Below are 18926 nucleotides of genomic sequence, written 5' to 3' on the forward strand. Positions count from 1 at the left end.
ACTTATAATACCTTAATATCAGATTGCTCTTTATAATTTGACCAAAATTTAAAATTAATTCATACAGATAAAAAGACTCATCAGTGTAATGAATGTGAGAAAGCTTTCACATGTACCAATTATCTTTGCAGGCTTGAAAAAAGTCATATTGAAGAGAAGCCCTCTGAATTTACTCAATGTGGTAAAGTCATTGCATATCAGAGCCATCCTCAAGGGCATCAACAAATTCATACTGGAGAGAAACCCTATGAATGTGAGCAATGTGGTAAATCCTTTGTATGTCAGAGTGGTCTCCAACAGCATAAAAGAACACATCATGGAGAGAAATCCTATGAATGTAACCAGTGTGATAAGGCCTTTGCTCTTCTCTGTCATCTTCGAGGGCATCAAAGAATTCATACTGGAGAGAAACCCTATGAATGTAATCAATGTGATAAAGCCTTTGCATGTCAAACTAGTCTCCTGTATCATAAAAGAACACATTCTGGAGAGAAACTCTATGTCTGTAATGAATGTGGCAAAGCCTTTGTACTTCAAAGTTATCTTCAGATACATAAAAGAACACATACTGGAGAGAAACCCTTTGGATGTGACCAGTGTGATAAGGCATTTGCACAAAACAGTCATCTCCTAACACATAAAAGAACACATACTGGAGAGAAACCCTTTGGATGTGACCAGTGTGATAAGGCATTTGCACAAAACAGTCATCTCCTAACACATAAAAGAACTCATACTGGAGAGAAACCCTTTGGATGTGACCAGTGTGATAAGGCATTTGCACAAAACAGTCATCTCCTAACACATAAAAGAACTCATACTGGAGAGAAACCCTATGAATGTAAGCAGTGTGGTAAAGCCTTTGGGTTTCAAAGTGGTCTGCAAAAGCATAAACGAACACATACTGGAGAGAAACCCTATGAATGTAAGCAGTGTGGTAAAGCCTTTGGGTATCAAAGTGGTCTGCAAAAGCATAAACGAACACATACTGGAGAGAAACCCTATGAATGTAATCAGTGTGATAAGGCATTTGCATGTCAAGCTAGTCTCCTGAATCATAAACGATCACACACTGGTGAGAAGCCATATGAATGTAGTGAATGTGGTAAAGCCTTTGTACTTCACAGTTATCTTCAAATACATAAAAGGACACATACTGGAGAGAAACCCTTTGAATGTGACCAATGTGATAAAGCCTTTGCTCGAAACACTCTTCTCCTAAAACATAAAAGAATACATACTGGACAGAAAGCCTATGGATGCAAGCAATGTGGCAAAGCCTTTGCAAATCACAGTAATCTCCAAGTGCATAAAAGAACACATACTGGAGAGAAGCCCTACGAATGTAAGCAGTGTGGTAAAGCCTTTGGGTGTCAAAGTGGTCTGCAATATCATAAAAGAACACAACACATACAGGAGAGAAACCCTATGACTGTAATCAATGTGATCTAGCCTTGGCATGTCAGACATCTTCAGAGCACTAAAGAAACATTATTGTAGAGAAACTCTGTGAATATATTTAATATGGTGAAGCCTTTGTACATTTCTATCGTCTTCATCTTTATGTAAGAAATCCATACTGGAGGGAAACTATGAATGTACACTACATCAGATCAAGCCTTTTCACATTTTACAAGCCTTAGTCATCATGAAATAATTCATACTGGGGCATATCCCAAGCTTTTGTCCCCACCGGCAAGAACACGCTCAGGACAACCGGAATCTTCTGCGGCAAAAGCTTTATTGCTTACTTCTTCAGGAGCAAGAGGAGAAGAGGAGCGAATGGCAAAACCCTGTCCCTTTTATGGAGGATTGTCCTCCGCCTCGAATGTGTCGCTCCCTGATTAGCTGCAGCCCATCGACCGAGTTGTCGTTACGGGGAAGGCAGAGCACATGGAGTGGAAAACTACCCTGGCACATGCGCAGATTATTTGTTTACTACTTAGAACACAGGATGTCGGCGCCATCTTGTAATGGCGAATGTGAGGGCAGCTCCTCATTGGCAAAACTTGAATATATTTAATATGGTCAAACATTTGAACATTTCTGCCATCTTCATCATCATGAAAGTATTTCTCCTGGAGAGAAACTCTATGACTATAACGGATTTGCGATATGTATAGCTGTCACACTAACATTCAGTTTCACAAGCTTAGACAAAAAAAATGTGACAAGTGCCAACAACCCATTCAAGCATTATGATGTGATGTGCCTCTTTCTTTTATTTTGTTTGCACTTATAATCATATTCCTCGACAATTATATGAAATAGCTCATCCAGGTATAACGCTTTTTATTTTGAAAGATTTTGAGTAGGTATTGAAGGTTGCTATATGTCTTGCAATATATATATTTACAAAAGCGCTTTTTATGTTTCTGTAGTGAAACACTATGTCTAAAGCAGCTTATAAAAGAGGTTATCCTGGCTCAACCAAAATAGTCATAAGCAGCAGATGGAGGGAGGGAGATGGGATGGAATGGCGGCTTCAACATCAGGTGTGGAGAGAACAGGAGAGATGGCTAGATGGCCACGAATATGAATGGAAATATACAACTTATGGGACAGAAGGAAGGGGAAATCTCCAGGAAAAGAAAAAAACAAAAAAAAAAAAAAAACAAAAAAAAAAAAAAACAGAAAAAAAAACCACTGGGATAAAGGAGGTACCCAAGAATCAGTGGAGTTTACCCTAGCTGTGAGTCACAAAATTGGGGTATGGAACCTGGAGAGGCCGTCTCCTGTAGCCAGGCAGGAACCCCAGTGGAGCAATAGAGACACCAACCCTCCCTCAAAAGGTTCAACCCTAAAATCCCGTCTACAAGAAATGCAGGCAAAGGAGGTGGAGCAGAGACTAAGGGAATGTCCAAACAGTTAACTGAGGGGAGTTCTAGAGAGTTAAGGGAAGGCACACCACAATCTTGGGTGTTGCCCTACATGGGATTAGGTCCCTGGCTGAATTAAAAGGAAAAAAAAAAAAAGGAACTAAAGTTAAAGCAAGCACATCATCAATATTCACTAGTAACTTTTACACATTATAACATTTATCCTTTGTTTCCTTCCTCTTTTCATCTTTTCTGTATTTCCTCCATCATTACCTGTTGCCATCTTTTACTTCCATTCTCTCTTCTTCCTTCCTTCTTTCTTCCTTCCTCTTTCTTTGTTTGTTTCTTTTTCTTCCTTCCTTCCTCTCTTCCTTCCTCTGAACCTCCACAATTATGAGCCTGGGATCTAGTCCTGCCATCCTGGGGGGACATACATAAAAAAGATAAGTGCATAGAATGACTCTAAGCACCAAATGTCCACATCTCAATTTTCCATCTAAACCTCCATTTGGGCAAGACTTTGGGGAGCAGGACTCTTTTCCCTCACAATCAGGTAGACCCCTATGGGGTAATTGGTTAGGTATGTCCTAAGAAACTAGGCCTGCTATGAACTGACAGAGATCAAAATGAAGGTCAGGCCACCATTTAGAGACTGAAAAACATATAGTACTGCTGTTAAGCTGAGCAGAGAGCCCAGGAGTCTCTATGACTACTTCTTGATTAGTTATGATATATCCTGCACGTACTTTAGAGGAGCCTTCAGTAAAAATTAAAAGAACATTATGTAGAGGCTGTAAAGATGTCATACTAGAAAATAAAACCTTATGTACATTTAAATTTTTTATCAACCTATATAGAGGGTAATGATTGTCTATAATGCCTTTAAATCCTATTTGAGCAAGCAACAAATCTGTACTATGCTGCTTTAGCCAAATATTTTGGTCCACATTAACAGGCTGAATAATGATGTCTGGTTCTTTGCCAAAATAAACCAGTGTCTGTTTTCTTCGAAGTTTTATCATATGAGCCACTGCGTCATAATATCCAAGTAAGAGGAGCTTTTTGCCACAATAATTCTGTAGGTGTATGAGTCATTATAAAAATCAGCAAATATAAAGGCAAAGAATAATCTATATAAGTAACAAATTGTTTTTAATAGCTCTTTCTACTCTTTGTGAAATCAATAATCCATCCAATGTTAAAGTTCAAGGGAAGATAAGACCAGTACTCCCTTTAAGAATATCAAATAGGGAGCTGAGACAAGAGGATGGACCATCTAGAGACTGCCATATCCAGGGATCCATCCCATAATCAGCCTAAAAACGATGACACCATTGCATACACTAGCAAGACTTTGCTGAAAGGACCCTGATATAGCTGTCTCTTTTGAGACTAGGCCAGGGCCTAGCAAACACTAGCTGACTGTGAGTGGATGCTCACAGTCAGCTATTGGATGGATCACAGGGCCCCCAATGGAGGAGCTAGAGAAAGTATCCAAGGAGCTAAAGAGATCGGCAACCCTGTAGGTGCAACAACATTATGAACTAACCAGTACCCCGGAGCTCTTGACTCTAGCTGCATATGTATCAAAAGATGTCCTAGTAGGCCATCACTGGAAAGAGAGGCCCATTGGACTTGCAAACTTTATATGCCCCAGTACAGGGGAACGCCAGGGCCAAAAAGGCAGAGTGGGTGGGTAGGGGAGTGTGGGGGTGGGTATGGGGGACTTTTGGGATAGCATTGGAAATGTAAATGAGGAAAATACCTAATAAAAAAAGTAAAATTATATTTAAAAATATATTTTATACTCTTACCACTGAAAAGTAGGAAGTTTCCTGACAGCCAGCTTTCCATTTCCCAGGCTGAGGACACATGTTTACAGTCAAACATTGAGAGAAACTGCTCTTAGTGCTTAAAGCAACTATGGAGCGAAAGGATAGTCTCCCAAAACATGTCTCCATTGCAACGGAGGGGGTTCAAGAACTATTGTCCCTGATGTATTCCTTGTGGTCTTAATGATGCTCAAAGTTTGGAAGTTAGTGTTCATGAATACAAGCCAGTTTGACTTGTAAAATGTCATGGCAAAAATAGTTTTACTTTTAGAGACTATGTTAAAGATAATTATGTTATCTAATTTAATTTTTGGTGAGTTAATTGGGCGTGTTGTTTATAGACAGGGATGAGGTTTCTTATAGAATCATGGTATTCCCCAAAGAGCAATATAACTGCAAATCCACACCCCATCATGAATGGTAACCTCTTGAAAGCTACATCTTCGAGTGCTTTTACATTAGCATTCTACTTTTTATATAGTGTATCATCTCCCTAGATCACTCTCAGCTATGTGAGGGGGTATTATGTAGAATCCCAAGTGAAAAGCTATTAACCTTCCATAGGGAATATCAATAGTTCACTGCAACTGACCTAGCTACTACTGTTTTGTTCTGCTCTAGTTGTCATGGTCACGAGGGCAAAGTCTAGGATGGCTTCTGTTTTTCCTGGAAGAAAAAGCATGGCATTAGCCTGTTTGGGGAATCTTAAGTATTTCTGTGATGGCTAATCTTGGTTTTCAACTTCAGTACCTCTCAAATTGACTAAAAACCCAAGTCATTGGGGAATTCTTAGTTTATTTGATTGCTTGAGGTTAGAAGACCCTCCCTAAGTTTAAGCCGAATTTTCTTGTGACAGCCTAGATAAAGAACATGGAAGAAAGAAGTTTTTGCTCTTTGTTGGCTTGCCCCCACTCTCACTTCATGGGTATTAGAGCCTATCTCTTCAGGATTCAGATGTACGCTGAAATGTGGACTTGTGGACCAAACACCTACTGAACTCTTAGACTTTTTCTTCAGAGAGAGCCATTATTAGACTAGCTTGACCACAGACTGTAAGCCGATTGGCTAATCTCCCTTTATTTGTATTCCCTAGGTTTCATAAGTAATAAGCTGTTGTGTTTATAGAGAGGAGCCTAGCATAACTGTCTTCTAAGAGGCTACACCCAGCAGCCAATGGAAAAATATGCAGAGACCCACAGGCAAACATTAGATGGAGCTTGGGGAGTCTTATTGAAGAGCTGGGGGAAGGACTGAAGGACCAGAAGGGAACAGGGATTCCACAAGAAGACCAAGAGAGACAAGATACCTGGACCCACGGGGGTTTCCAGAGACTACATCACCAAACAGTGATCACCTGCTGGATTTAGGCCCCTGCACACATGTAGCAGATGTGCAACTTGGTCTTTATATAGGTACCCAAACAACTGGAGTTGAAGCTGACCCTGAATCTGCTTCCTGCCAGCCTATAGATCCAGTTCCCCTACCTAGACCATATCATCTGGCCTCAGTGGGATTGGATGTATCTAATCCTGCGGTGATTTTATGGGTTGAGGTCTGAGTGTGTGGGTATGGCTGGGGGTTGATACCCAGTGGGTGACTCTCCCTTCTCAGAGGAGAAAAGGAGGGAGGAATGAATGGGTGGAAGATCTGTGTGAAGTGGTACTGAGAGGAGATGGTGTGCTGATACTGTGATGTTAGGAGAATAAATACATTCAAAATTATTTTAAACTAGGGACATTTTATTTGCTTTGTACTTTTATATAGAATATTTCTTCTACTGAAAAAAAAAAAACAACTGTGGACATAGCAGTAGAAATGGAAAAACATCAGTAGTAAATCTGGAACGGAAAGGCTTACATCTGTCTGTAAGTATATATAACAGGGATGTAAAGAAATTAAATTGAAAATTTTTAGGCTAAGCCCGGGAGTCCATATATTAGAAGAATGAATTTCTAGCCATGAATACCACTGTCTTTTTTTTTTTTAATACCACTGTCTTAAGAACCACAGATATAGCATACTGGTTGTTAATCCTTATCAGAATTCCTGTCTTAATATCTACTGAAGGCATTTCTGCACTCTTTTATCTACTTTAATAAAAAATCAATTCTATACAATTATGACTTTATTATTCCTTCATGAGTGTAAGGTGGTTTTTTTGGTTATTGAACACCTAGTGTCTGTCATCAACCTTCCAATACATGCTAACCCTCCAGTTCCTCTCAACAAGTAGCCTGTTTTTAGGTCTATGTTTTGTGTGCTTGATGAACTGGGTTAAATAGGGTTGCTCATGTGAGTGCTGATGGAGTTTATTTGTGAGAATGGGAAACCATCACTCCAGCAGAACTTGGCATTCCTTCTCTGCTTAATCACTGAATGTTAAGGAATTTTTGGTATAGACAGTTGTTAATTGATACCTTATCCTCCTAAGGGGTGGTGGGGGGGTGCATTTACAAGTGTAATAGCCATGTAATTTCAGGAAATCTGTGTGCCACAGCATTTCATCCCATCACCTGGCTCTTGGACACTTTCCAACCCTCTTCCATGGCATTTTCTTAACACTGCAGGGATGATATCCATGTTCTGCTTAGGGCTGGGCATTCAATGATTGCTTATTCCCAGCTCTTCAATCAGGTATAAGTCTGCATAAGTTTACTGTTTGTCACCTACTTCCTGTCCCTAAAATACAACAATCACCCATATGAAGGGGAAAGGGAAGAAATGAGAAATAATTCCACCCATGTGCAGGGGTTTTCCTTATAGAGACATTTCAGAAACTTTTTGGCATTGGTGGGACCACATAACCTGATATTAGAGCCTTCCCAAGTGAACCAGCATGAGCTGTAGAAGGATCCCCAGCATTTCACTAAAGGGGACCCCTTTCTGGCTTTAGCTCTTAGTTGGTTTAGAACCCTCACATTGAGTGTTGGATAATACTCATTCACGCATCATCTCCAATCTGCTTCAAAGTGACTTCAAGTGATGGTGTTATTTCCTGTGAATTTAATTAAAGAACTCTGGGAGGAGATGGGTCCAGTCCTTTTGCTTCTTAAATACATGCTTGCCAAAATGAACCTAGGCTTTTTATCGTTCTGAAGACTAGCAGCCCCTTGACTGATTACTAGGCCTTACCAGGTTCCTTTGTACTCCTGAAGTCATTGTCCTGGCATGCTGGTAGGACAAGTCCCCTGTAGACTAACAGGTCTTCTGTGAGGTTACCACTCCTGGCATTCTAGGGTCTGAGGTTTGACAATCTTGCAAAAAGGAAGGTGAAACTACTACTTCTGAATCTCAGATATAAAGCTTCCAAAATTCGGAGAGATCCTATTACAGAGACAGGACATTAAGGCTTTCACCCAGAAAACAGTGTTTATTAGGACTAGCATTGCTGCAGACACTCAAACAAACTTCATAACACTTCTCATCAGCTCTTCCTCAGTGGTGTGTTCCACAAAGATATATGTCATGCTAAGTGTCACTACCCTGGATGGATTGTGTAATATCTGTGTCTTCCCATGACTTCATGATCTCAACTCAGATATAATGAAGGTAGTCTTCAACACCTCTGATAAGTTTTACAATTAAAGTTTATTTTGTATAAAGTGAAAGGTATTATCTAGTTTCATCCTTCTGCATGGACAGAACCATTAGTCTTTCTTCCAATGCATGTCTTTGTCTTCTTTGTAGCAATTTAAGGGATCGTGATTTTCTTGTTCGGCTTTGGGATCCTCTTTCCTATTCTCTTGGTTCATCTGTCGATTTTGTTAGTACAGTACCAGGCGGTCTTTATCATTACATCTTATGTAAAATTTGAGATTGGGTATTGTAATATTCATGCAATATTTTTACAACTATGATTGTCTTGGCTATTTGTGGTCTTTTGTAGCTCAATATAAATTCTTATTAGTTTTTTTGTAAGTCTTTGAGATATGAATTCCACAGCTCATGGAGAGAAATAAACTGGGTTTTTTGTTTGTTTTCTTTTCAGCTTTTATTTTTTATTTATTTATTTATTTATTTATTTATTTATTTTACTTATTCAAGTCACATCCTCATCTCCCCATCCCACAATCCTTACCTCCATCTCTCGATCCCCTTCTCCTCTGAGTAGGTGGGGGCCCCCTGGGTATCTCCCCACCCTGGCACTTCAAATCTCTGTGTAGGTACATCCTGTTCCATTGAGGCCAAACAAGGCAGCCCATCAAGAACATAACCCACATACAGGTGACAGTTTTGGGGAGGGCCCCCTTTCCAATTGTTCAGGACGAGCTGCTACATATGTGCAGGGAAGCCTAGGTCCAGCCCGTGTATGTTCTTTGGTTGGTTGTTCAGACTCTGAGAACCCCCAAAAGGGTCCAGGCTAGTTGACTCTCCTTATCTTCCTATGGAGTTCCTATCCCCTTTGGGGCCTGCAATCCTTCCTCCTATATTTCCATAAGGGTCTCCAAGCTCCATCCACTCTTTGGTTGTGGGTGTATGTATCTGAGTCAGCTGCTGGGCAGAGCCTCTCAGAGAACAATATGTTCCTGTCTACAAGAGTAACAGAGTATCATTAATACTGTCAGGGATTGGTGCTTGCCCATGATGGGTCTCAAGTTGGGCCAGTTATTTGTTGGCCATTCCCCCAGTCTCTGCTAACAGAAAGCAGCTACGCCTGGTTATACTCAGAAAATAGACTCTGAGTCATGCAGAGGCAGTAATTCAACTCAACTTTTATCTTGCACATACAAGTCTGCACATACAAGTCTTGCACATACAAGGGCAAGTCTCTGGTTTCTGTTGTTTTGTGATGATTCAGGTCATTTACCATTACCAGACTGCCATGAGAATGCAAATAATCATGGCCACCACCATCCTGGTCCACAACTCCTAGAATGGAGCTATTAGAATATCCACTCTCTGTGGTGTCTGTGTATAGCCAGATAGATCTATTTTCTGTTACCAGCTTCTTCCTGCTATGACTGCCTGTAACCCAGGCAGACTGTGGTACAGACAGGTTTTCATTCTCCCTTTTCCTCCACCTATGATTGACAGCACCTGAGTCAAAGTCCCTGCATTGTGCCCTGTTGTGCTCCTTTTCCAATTGGTACATAGAATGACAGCTCTCTCATTCAAATCAGGTCATCATGTTTACTTGAATAGCAAATCTATGTGGTTTATGCTGATCAGCTGCTTCTGTATAACTCTGGCCAGTTGACATATGCTAAGTAGAAGACACCAATGTGACAATACACCAGTAAGTTCTGGGCAGTGGTATCTTTCACAATTATTTTCCAAGGTAAATCTTTTACATATGTTTTTAATTAGACATTTTCTTTATTAACATTTCCAATGTTATCCCCTTTCCTGGTTTCCCCTCCAAAAACCCCCTATCCCCTCCCTACTCTCCCAGCTCACCCACCCACCAACTCCTGCTTCCTGGCCCTGGCATTCCCCTACACTGGAGCATAGAACCTTCACAGGATCAAGGACCCATTAACAACCGACTAGGCCATCCTCTGCTACATATGCAGCTAGAGCCATGAGTCCCTCCATGTGTTTTGATTGGTGGTTTAGTCCCAGGGAGCTCTGGGGGTACTTGTGAGTTCATATTGTTGTTCCTCCTGTGGGGCTCCTTCAGCTCCTTGGGTACCTTCTCTAACTCCTTCACAGGGGACCCTGCTTTCACATGTGTTTTAACAATGCTTCGCCTAAGAGATTTCTTGTCTTCTGTTTCTGAGTGAATGAACCCTTGCATCCTCTGCTGCCCTTGCTTCAGGTACATCCTTTCACATTCCCTTGTAAGTATTCTTAACCCAGGTATGACTAGGCTTCTGAACCTCATGTATCCTGTCTGTAAAAGCACTACTCCTGATGCCATTTACGGAAATCATCAAGCGTGCAAGAGTCCACAATTAGCATACAGAAGTCAGAGGACAATTTGGAGGACTCCCTTCTTTTCTTCCACCAAGTGAGCTCCAAGGTTGAACTCAAATCACCAGGCTTGGTGGCAAGTGACTTTACCTTCTCAGCCTGTGAGCAGGACATCTGATTAAACTTACGAACTTTTTTTTTTTAATTGTTCTGAACATTAGCAGTCAGATCAGAATATATCAAGCAACTTCTGGATTCTCTAATTTTACTTTTGAAATTTTTGAGATACAAATTCCATTAACAAAAGGAAAATTGGATCAAGTATTTAAATTTCTTATGATATCCATAACTGTTAAAGACCCACCAATTGTAAGGTAAAAATATGTCCATTTCTACATTCCCATTTTATGTGTGATTAGATCACATTCAGAGAAGTTAGTGTGAATGTTAAAGATAACATTTGAATTTTAACACAGATATATGACTTTTATAAATGATTTCTGTTCCTTATTACTTGGCTTCCTGGTCTTGTCATGCTTATTAGTAATATATATGCCAATTTTTCTTTTTTTACTTATTCCCTTTATTTTAGGAGATCTATCGTCATTCTGTTTTCACATCTGGGTAACTGTGAACCTTCAGAAAACACAGCAGGTTCTCTTAGGGCCAAACTACAAAACTAAGGCGCAAAATTACTCATGCTATGAATTAGACCTTTAAGTAATATGTTCTTAAGATGATCATTTCCCAATCATTCCAGGCTCAATTTATAATGAATGCACACAGTGATTCTAAATACAGAGAGGGTCTGATTTCGGGAGTCCCAGCTGAACATCCGCCTGTGATCATCTGATTATACCACTGCCTATTACTATCAAGTGCTTACACAACACAGCCATATACTAGGATCTTGAGACAGAACAGACACAGTGGTAAAGCATCATATATAAGATTAAGATAGTAATTGCAAAACAAGTTCTAAACACAAGCAAATAAACACAGACACACAAGCGAACACACTTGCACATTCTACAACTCCCATCCCAGACCACAACTCCCAAACACTACCACACACCAAGAATAGGGAGCCAGGCAAACAGTTTTTGAATGTATTTGAACAAAGAAAAAAATATTGAGAATAAAATTTCTAAGACAGGGCTGGAGAGACGGCTCAGTGGTTAAGAGCACCGACTGCTCTTCTGAAGGTCCTGAGTTCAAATCTCAGCAACCACATGGTGGCTCACAACCATCCGTAATGAGATCTGATGTCCTCTTCTGCTGCATCTGAAGACAGCTACAGTGTACTTAGATGTAATAATAAATAAATCTTTAAAAAACATTTCTAAGACATTTGCTACAAATTGAGTATATAGTTTCTAATACTTGACTATGAACAATTTTAAAATATCTGGAGAATTTTAAAAACATTTTACTTCATCCAAAAGTATCATAACTGATTCAGTGTTTCAATGACACGCTGTATTTAACATTGAAAAGACAAGTTTTTAGGGACATAAAAAGGGGCTACTTCAAGTTCGGGTTGGAGAGGGCAAAACACGGTAAGACTAGCAGGCTGTATGTGAGCTGACCAAAGAAATGAGAGAAACAGGGAGCTCAATTAAGTTAGAGAGGAAAGAGAGAGATAAATATTGAAGAGGAGAATAAAATAACAGTAAAGATTTCTCATAAGAAATCATACTAGTATTGATCTACATTAAAACTACAGTATAAAAAATATAAGTATAAAATTTAAAGGCATACTTTAAATGAAATTTTATCATCTGTTCTGACAATATTCCATCCAAGACCAAAGAGTATACATGGGCTGGTCCATGGTTCCTGCTATATATGAGGCAGAGTTCTGACTAATCTGACATCAGTGGGAAGGAAGGCTTGTGGAGGCTTGATACCCTAGAGAAGGCAGATGCTAGAAGGGTGAGGTGGGAGTGAGTGGGGGGTGGGGGGAGGACAGGGGAGAGCACCCTCTTAGAGGCAAAGGGGACAGGGGATGGGATGGGAGTTTAAGGAAGGGAGACCAAGAAGGGGGACATTTGAAATGTAAATAAATAACCAATTAATAAAAATAACAAAAAAGACAAGTTTCAATAATTGCCAAATATGTGAGAAAAGACACATGCAATGCTATTGTCATGCAACTTTGTATTTTTCATAACAATACAATTCTCTCCTAGAAACTGGGTGGTAAGAGTAATGCATGCATGATGTCCTGATTGAATTAGTGGCACTACAGGCAAATAGATCTATCTACCTGCAATGTGTACAAGGTAGATATTACCAAGTGTAAGTTATTTTTAAACCAATCTAACATAGGTATGAAGTTCAGGTGCATATAAAATTCAAAGAGCCATGCAATGACTACTTGTATTAAGAATAAACAATTAAGTATTTTAGGTGTTTGGCATATTTAATCCTTCCTCACTTCAGGCATCAATAACCCTCGGTGCCCACATGCTGAGTTCTTGAACTCATTGGTACAGGAAACTACTTCCGAAGCAGAACATCAGTATCTCAGGCACTAAGATCAACAATTAGTAAATGGGACCTCATGAAACAGAAAAGTAAGGCAAAGAACACCATCAATAAGACAAAGTGGAAGCTTACAAAATGGGAAAATACAACCAAAAGAGAGCTAATAACAAATATATAGAGAACCCAAGTTAGAAAACAACAAAACAAATAATACAATTAAAAATGTACTACAGAGCTAAAAACAGTTTTCTCAAGTGAAGACACTCTAATGGCTGAGAAAAACCTTAAATAAATGTTCACTATCCTTACTCATCAGGGAAATGCAAATAAAAATGACGATATGATTTCACCTTACACCCATCAGGATGGCTAAGATGAAAAACTCAAGGGACGGCACATGCAGGCAACACTGTGGAGCAAGTGGAGCATGCCTCCACTGCTGGTGGGAATGCAAGCTTGTAAAATCACGGTGGAAATTAATTTGGTTTGCCAGTTTCTCAGAAAACTGGTTATAATTCTATTCATGACACAGCCATACAACTCCTGGGTATATACCCAAAGCATGTTTCACCATACCACAGGACACCTCCTCCGTTCTGTTCATAGCAGCTTTATTTGTAATAGCCAGAAACTGGAAACCATCCAGATGTCCATCAACAGAACAGGTAAAGGAAATGTGGTTCATTTATACAATGGAAGACTACTTAGTTATTAAAAACAAAGACAACAAACGAATGGAACTACAAATTATCATCCTGGGGAAGGTAATCGAGACTCAAAAGGACATGCATAGTATGAACTCATTTATAAGTGGATTTTAGCCACAAAGTGCAGGATAACTATGGTACAATCCACAGACCCAAAGAAGCTAAATTACAAGGATGCTTGAATCCCACTCAGAAGGGGAAATAACACTCTTCAGTGGTGGATGGAGGGAGGGAACAGGGTGGGAAAGGCAAGGTAAGGGGAATGTTGGAGGATCCTATGTGAGGAAAGAGGGTGCAGAGGGTGAATAGGGAATCAGCAGCAGGCTGGGGGAGTCTCCAGGGAGTCTATAGGTGACCATAGCTGAGACTCACTCCTGGCAGTGGGTGATATGAATTCTGAAGTAACCACCTCCAGTAGCAAGGCAGGACTCACAATGAAGAAATGATGACACTAACTCACAAAACTGTCTTGCCTACAGGAGGTGCAGGAACAAAGAAATGGAGTCTGAGGGAATGGCCAGCAATGACTGGCCCACCTTCAGACCCATCCCACTGACAAGAACCAACTCCTGACACCATTAATGATACTGTTGCACTTACGGACTGGAGATGAGCATAACTGTCCTCTTAGAGGCTCCAGACTGCAGCTGCCCAAAATGGAAGCTGAGACTGATCGCCAATCGGAGGGAGCTCCAAGAGTCTTGTACAGGATCTGTAGGAGGGACTGAGGGATCCACAATATCCAGAAGATGTTCAACCGGTAAGAAGGACACATGCTCCACTATGTTCATAGCAGCCTTATTTATAATAGTCAGAAGCTGGAAAGAACTCAGATGCCTCTCAACAGAGAAATGGATACAGAAAATGTGGTACATTTACACAATGGAGTACTACTCAGCTATTAAAAAGAATGAATTTATGAAATTCCTAGGCAAATGGATGGACCTGGAGGGCATCATCCTGAGTGAGGTAACCCAATCACAAAGGAACTCACACAATATGTACTCACTGATAAGTGGATATTAGCCCAGAAACTTAGGATACCCAAGATATAAGATACAATTTGCTAAATGCATGAAACTCAAGAAGGATGAAGACCAAAGTGTGGACACTTTGCCCCTTCTTAGAATTGGGAACAAAACACTCATGAAAGGAGTTACAAAGACAAAGTTTGGAGCTGAGACAAAAGGATGGACCATCTAGAGATTGCCATATCCAGGGATCCATCCCATAATCAGCTTCCAAACGCTGACACCATTGCATACACTAGCAAGATTTTGCTGAAAGGACCAAGATATAGCTGTCTCTTGTGGGACCATGCCGGGGGCCTAGCAAACACAGAAGTGGATGCTCACAGTCAGCTATTGGATGGACCACAGGGCCCCCAATGGAGGAGCTAGAGAAAATACCCAAGGAGCTAAAGGGATCTGCAATCCTATAGGTGGAACAACAATATGAACTAACCAGTACCCCCCTGGAGCTCGTGTCTCTAGCTGCATATGAATCAGAAAATGGCCTAGTCGGCCATCAGTGGAAAGAGAGGCCCATTAGTTGTGCAAACTTTATATGTCTCATTACAGGGGAACGACAGGGCCAAGAAGTGGGAGTGGGTGGGTAGGGGAGCGTGTGGGGGGCTTTTGGGATAGCACTGGAAATATAAATAAAATAAATACCCAATAAAAAAAAAGAAGTTCACAAGTAGACCAAGAATCAACTGATCTGGACCTTTGGGGGTTCGGAGAGACTAAACTACCAACCAAAGGGCATTCATAGGCTGATACTGCACACACATACCCCATAAACGTGTACGACATGTGCAGCTTGGTATTCAGACAGGTTCCCCAACAACTGGACCAGGGAGAGTCCCTGACTCTGTTGCCTGCCTTTCTTTTTGTTTCTTTTTATTTTATTTAATCTTTTTTTACAGTCCAGATTTTATCCCTCTCCCGGTCCACCTTCTGACTACTGCACGTCTCATATCCCCTCCCCCTAACCCCCATCTCCAGGAGGACTTCCTTACCTCTTCAACCCCCTACCCCACCAGAACTCCCCACACACACACACTCCCTGGGGCCTCCAGTCTCTTGAGGGTTAGAGGCATCTTCTCTGAGTCCAAACCCAGCAGTCCTCTGCTGTATATGTGTTGGGGGCCTCATATTAGCTGGTGTATACTGCCAGATTGGTGGCCCAATGTCTGAGAGATCCAGGTCATTTAAAAGACTGCTGGGCCTCGTACAGAGTGGCCCTCCTCCACAGCTTCTTCCAGCTTTTCCCTAATTCAACCACAGGGGTCAGCAGCTTCTGTTCATTGGTTGGGTGTAAATATCTGCATCTGACTCTTTCAGCTGCTTGTTGGGTCTTTCGGAGAGTAGTCAGGATAGGCCCCTTTTTGTGAGCACAGCTTGGCCTCAGTAATAGTATTAGGCCTTGGGGCCTCCCCTTGAGCTGGATCTCAATTTGGGCCTGTCGCTGGACCTCTTTTTCCTCAGGCTTTTCTCCATTTTTGTCCCTGCAGTTCTTTCAGACAGAAATAATGATGGGTCAAAGATTTTGGCTATAAGATGGCAACCCCACCCCTCACTTGATGCCCTGTCTTTCTGCTAGAGGTGGGCTCTTCAAGTTCCTTCTCCCCACTGTAGGAGATTTCATCTAAGATACCTTCCTTTGGGTCCTGAGAACCTCCCAAAGAGTTTACCATATTTCTTTCATTCATAGGGTTTCTTTCCAGTGTGTATCCTTTTATGTGTTAGGAGATGGCTGTTTCGTGCAAAGGCTTTACCACATTTGTCACATTCAAAGGGTTTCTCTCCAGTATGCGTTCTTTTATGTATTTGAAAATGACTGTGATGTATGAAGGATTTACCGCATTCATTACATTCATATGGTCTCTCTCCAGTATGTGTTCTTTTATGATACAGGAGACCACTCTGACATGCAAAGGCTTTATCACATTGACTGCATTCATAGGGTTTCTCTCCTGTATGTGTTCTTTTATGTATTCGGAGACCACTTTGACATGCAAAGCCTTTACCACACTGATTACATTCATAAGGTTTCTCTCCTGTATGAACTCGTTTATGCCTTTGAAGAGAATTGCGACGTGAAAAGTCTTTACCACATTGGTTACACTCGTAGGGTTTCTCACCAGTATGTATTCTTTTATGTCTTAGGAGATGACTATTTCCTGCAAAGGCTTTACCACACTGGTTACATTCAAAGGGTTTCTCTCCAGTATGTGTTCTTTTATGTTTTTGAAGATAACTGTGATATATAAAGGTTTTACCACATTGATTACATTCATAAGGTTTTTCTCCTGTTTGTGTTCTTTTATATCGTAGTCCACTTTGACATCCAAGGACTTTAATACTTTGATTACACTCATGAGTTTTCTCTCCTGTATGTATTCGTTTATGCATTTGGAGTCCACCTTGACATGCAAAAGTTTTACCACATTGATTACATTCATAAGGTTTCTCTCCTTTATGCCTTTGGAGAGACCTGTGAGATACAAAGTCTCTACCACATTGGTTACACTCATAGGATTTCACTCCAGCAAGTGTTGTTTTATGTATCTGGAGACTACTGTTATATGCAAAGGCTTCACAATGTTGGACACCTCCATAGGGTTTCTCTCCAGTATGAATTCTTTCATGTCTTTGGTTATGACTCTGAAATACATAGGCTTTCTTCCCAAGTTGAATAAACTCAGAGGGTTGCTCTTCAGTATGACTTCTTTCATGCCTGCAAAGACAATTGGCACGTGTGAAAGCTTTCTCACATCCAAAACACAGTAAGTTTTACAATTTAGCCTAATTGTAAAGAACAAGCTGATCTTAATCTATTATCCCTTCGTTTACATCCATGGAGTTCCCATTCATTGTGGGTTCCTTTGCATCTTTGAAGATACATGGGATGGGAAGAGCATTGATGACATGGCTCACATTTATAGCATCCTGTTTCTATATGAGTGTGTTCACATATTTGAAGATAACAGGAAGAACTCAGAGATTTACCACACTGATTTCATTCATTAATTTGCAAAGTGAACCAAATCAAACAGAAGAATTGTCACATCCCTAGTACTCAGCCATTTTCTGCAGTGTGATTTGTTGAAATACCCACATTAAAGTTGGAAAACTAATTAGTTGTAAACTTCTAGCACATTTAGAAGTCTACTCAAAGTGGGGAATACTACATATCTTCTAATTGTGCTGGAAGAGGGAGAGGTTGTTGTTTCTTTCAATACTCCTTTGTTCACATGGCTTGTATCCATTCTAACTAATGACATCTCTATTAAAAACAGAATAAGTGGTATAGGGATTAAGGTTTTTCCACAACAACTTTTTTTGACGCTCATAAACTGTCCATCTCACAAAATTTGGCAACATCATTACAAGTATGTGATTGACACCAACTTTAATATGGACTATATACTTATTAGAAGTTTTTAGACATCGCCTCTCGGCCTTTTGGATAAGGTCAAGTGTAGAAGTTTTTAGACACACACTTATCACCTATTCAATGTCTATATCTTTTGCAATATCTAAGGAGTAGATTAACCACACTGGTATTTCTAGAGCATAACTCTATTGGGCTGTGATTCAAATGGTGAGATCTGTTAAGGTATTATTTCCTTGTCTTTGTATTTAGAGGAATGCCTTGCAAACACAAATTAGCGGAGACATCTAGCCACTATTGGATTCTTCAGCTGTCCATAGTCGTTAGTCATTGTTGGACTAATGGGACTACAGCATGTGATTTATTTTTAATAAATCCATTTTCTACATAATAGAAAGTTTCGTTCTATCAGTTCTGTTCATCTGAAAATCCTTCACTAACAGAGGCGCGGGTTTGTTGTTGTTGTTTTGTTTGCTTTACAGACCCATTGAGGAAGATGTATGTGCTGGTTTACAAGAGGGCTCCACAGTGTTTGTCATGTGTTTCCTGCTTTGCTCTGAGAGTTGTCTCATTACCATCAGGTGAAAAATATGTGCAGGTTGCCTGAATTCAGCCTGAAACCACAAAACAAAATTTTCTTTCCAAAAATCTTCTTTAGTTGTTAATATTCTGGATACCCATCCACTTGAGGGACAGATTGATAACTCCACTGTTGGTTGATTTTTTTTAATTTCTTTTTTTTTTTAATGATTTATTTATTTTTGTATATGAGTATACCATTGCTCTCTTCAGACTCACCAGAAGAGGGCATCAGACAGCACTGCAGA

General features: G+C 40.4%; 1 protein-coding gene across 3 annotated transcripts in view; it reads left to right on the forward strand.

Annotated features, from left to right (window-relative positions):
- Zfp937 (zinc finger protein 937) overlaps positions 1-8627 on the forward strand; it is a 28662-nt gene extending 20035 nt beyond the window's left edge. Inside the window, exons 4-5 of one of the 3 annotated variants that reach the window (XM_030251209.1) lie at positions 132-553; positions 638-8627. In XM_030251209.1, coding sequence (XP_030107069.1) covers positions 132-553; positions 638-1452 — 1237 coding nt within the window. In that variant the 3' untranslated portion in view covers positions 1453-8627. Of the gene's footprint in view, positions 1-131 lie in introns of all 3 variants that reach the window. The other 2 variants (XM_030251210.1, NM_001142411.2) reach the window with 2 other exon arrangements.
- Positions 8628-18926: the final 10299 nt, after the last annotated feature.

This window comes from Mus musculus, chromosome 2, assembly GCF_000001635.26.
Source record: "Mus musculus strain C57BL/6J chromosome 2, GRCm38.p6 C57BL/6J".
Taxonomy (NCBI): Eukaryota; Metazoa; Chordata; class Mammalia; order Rodentia; family Muridae; genus Mus; species Mus musculus.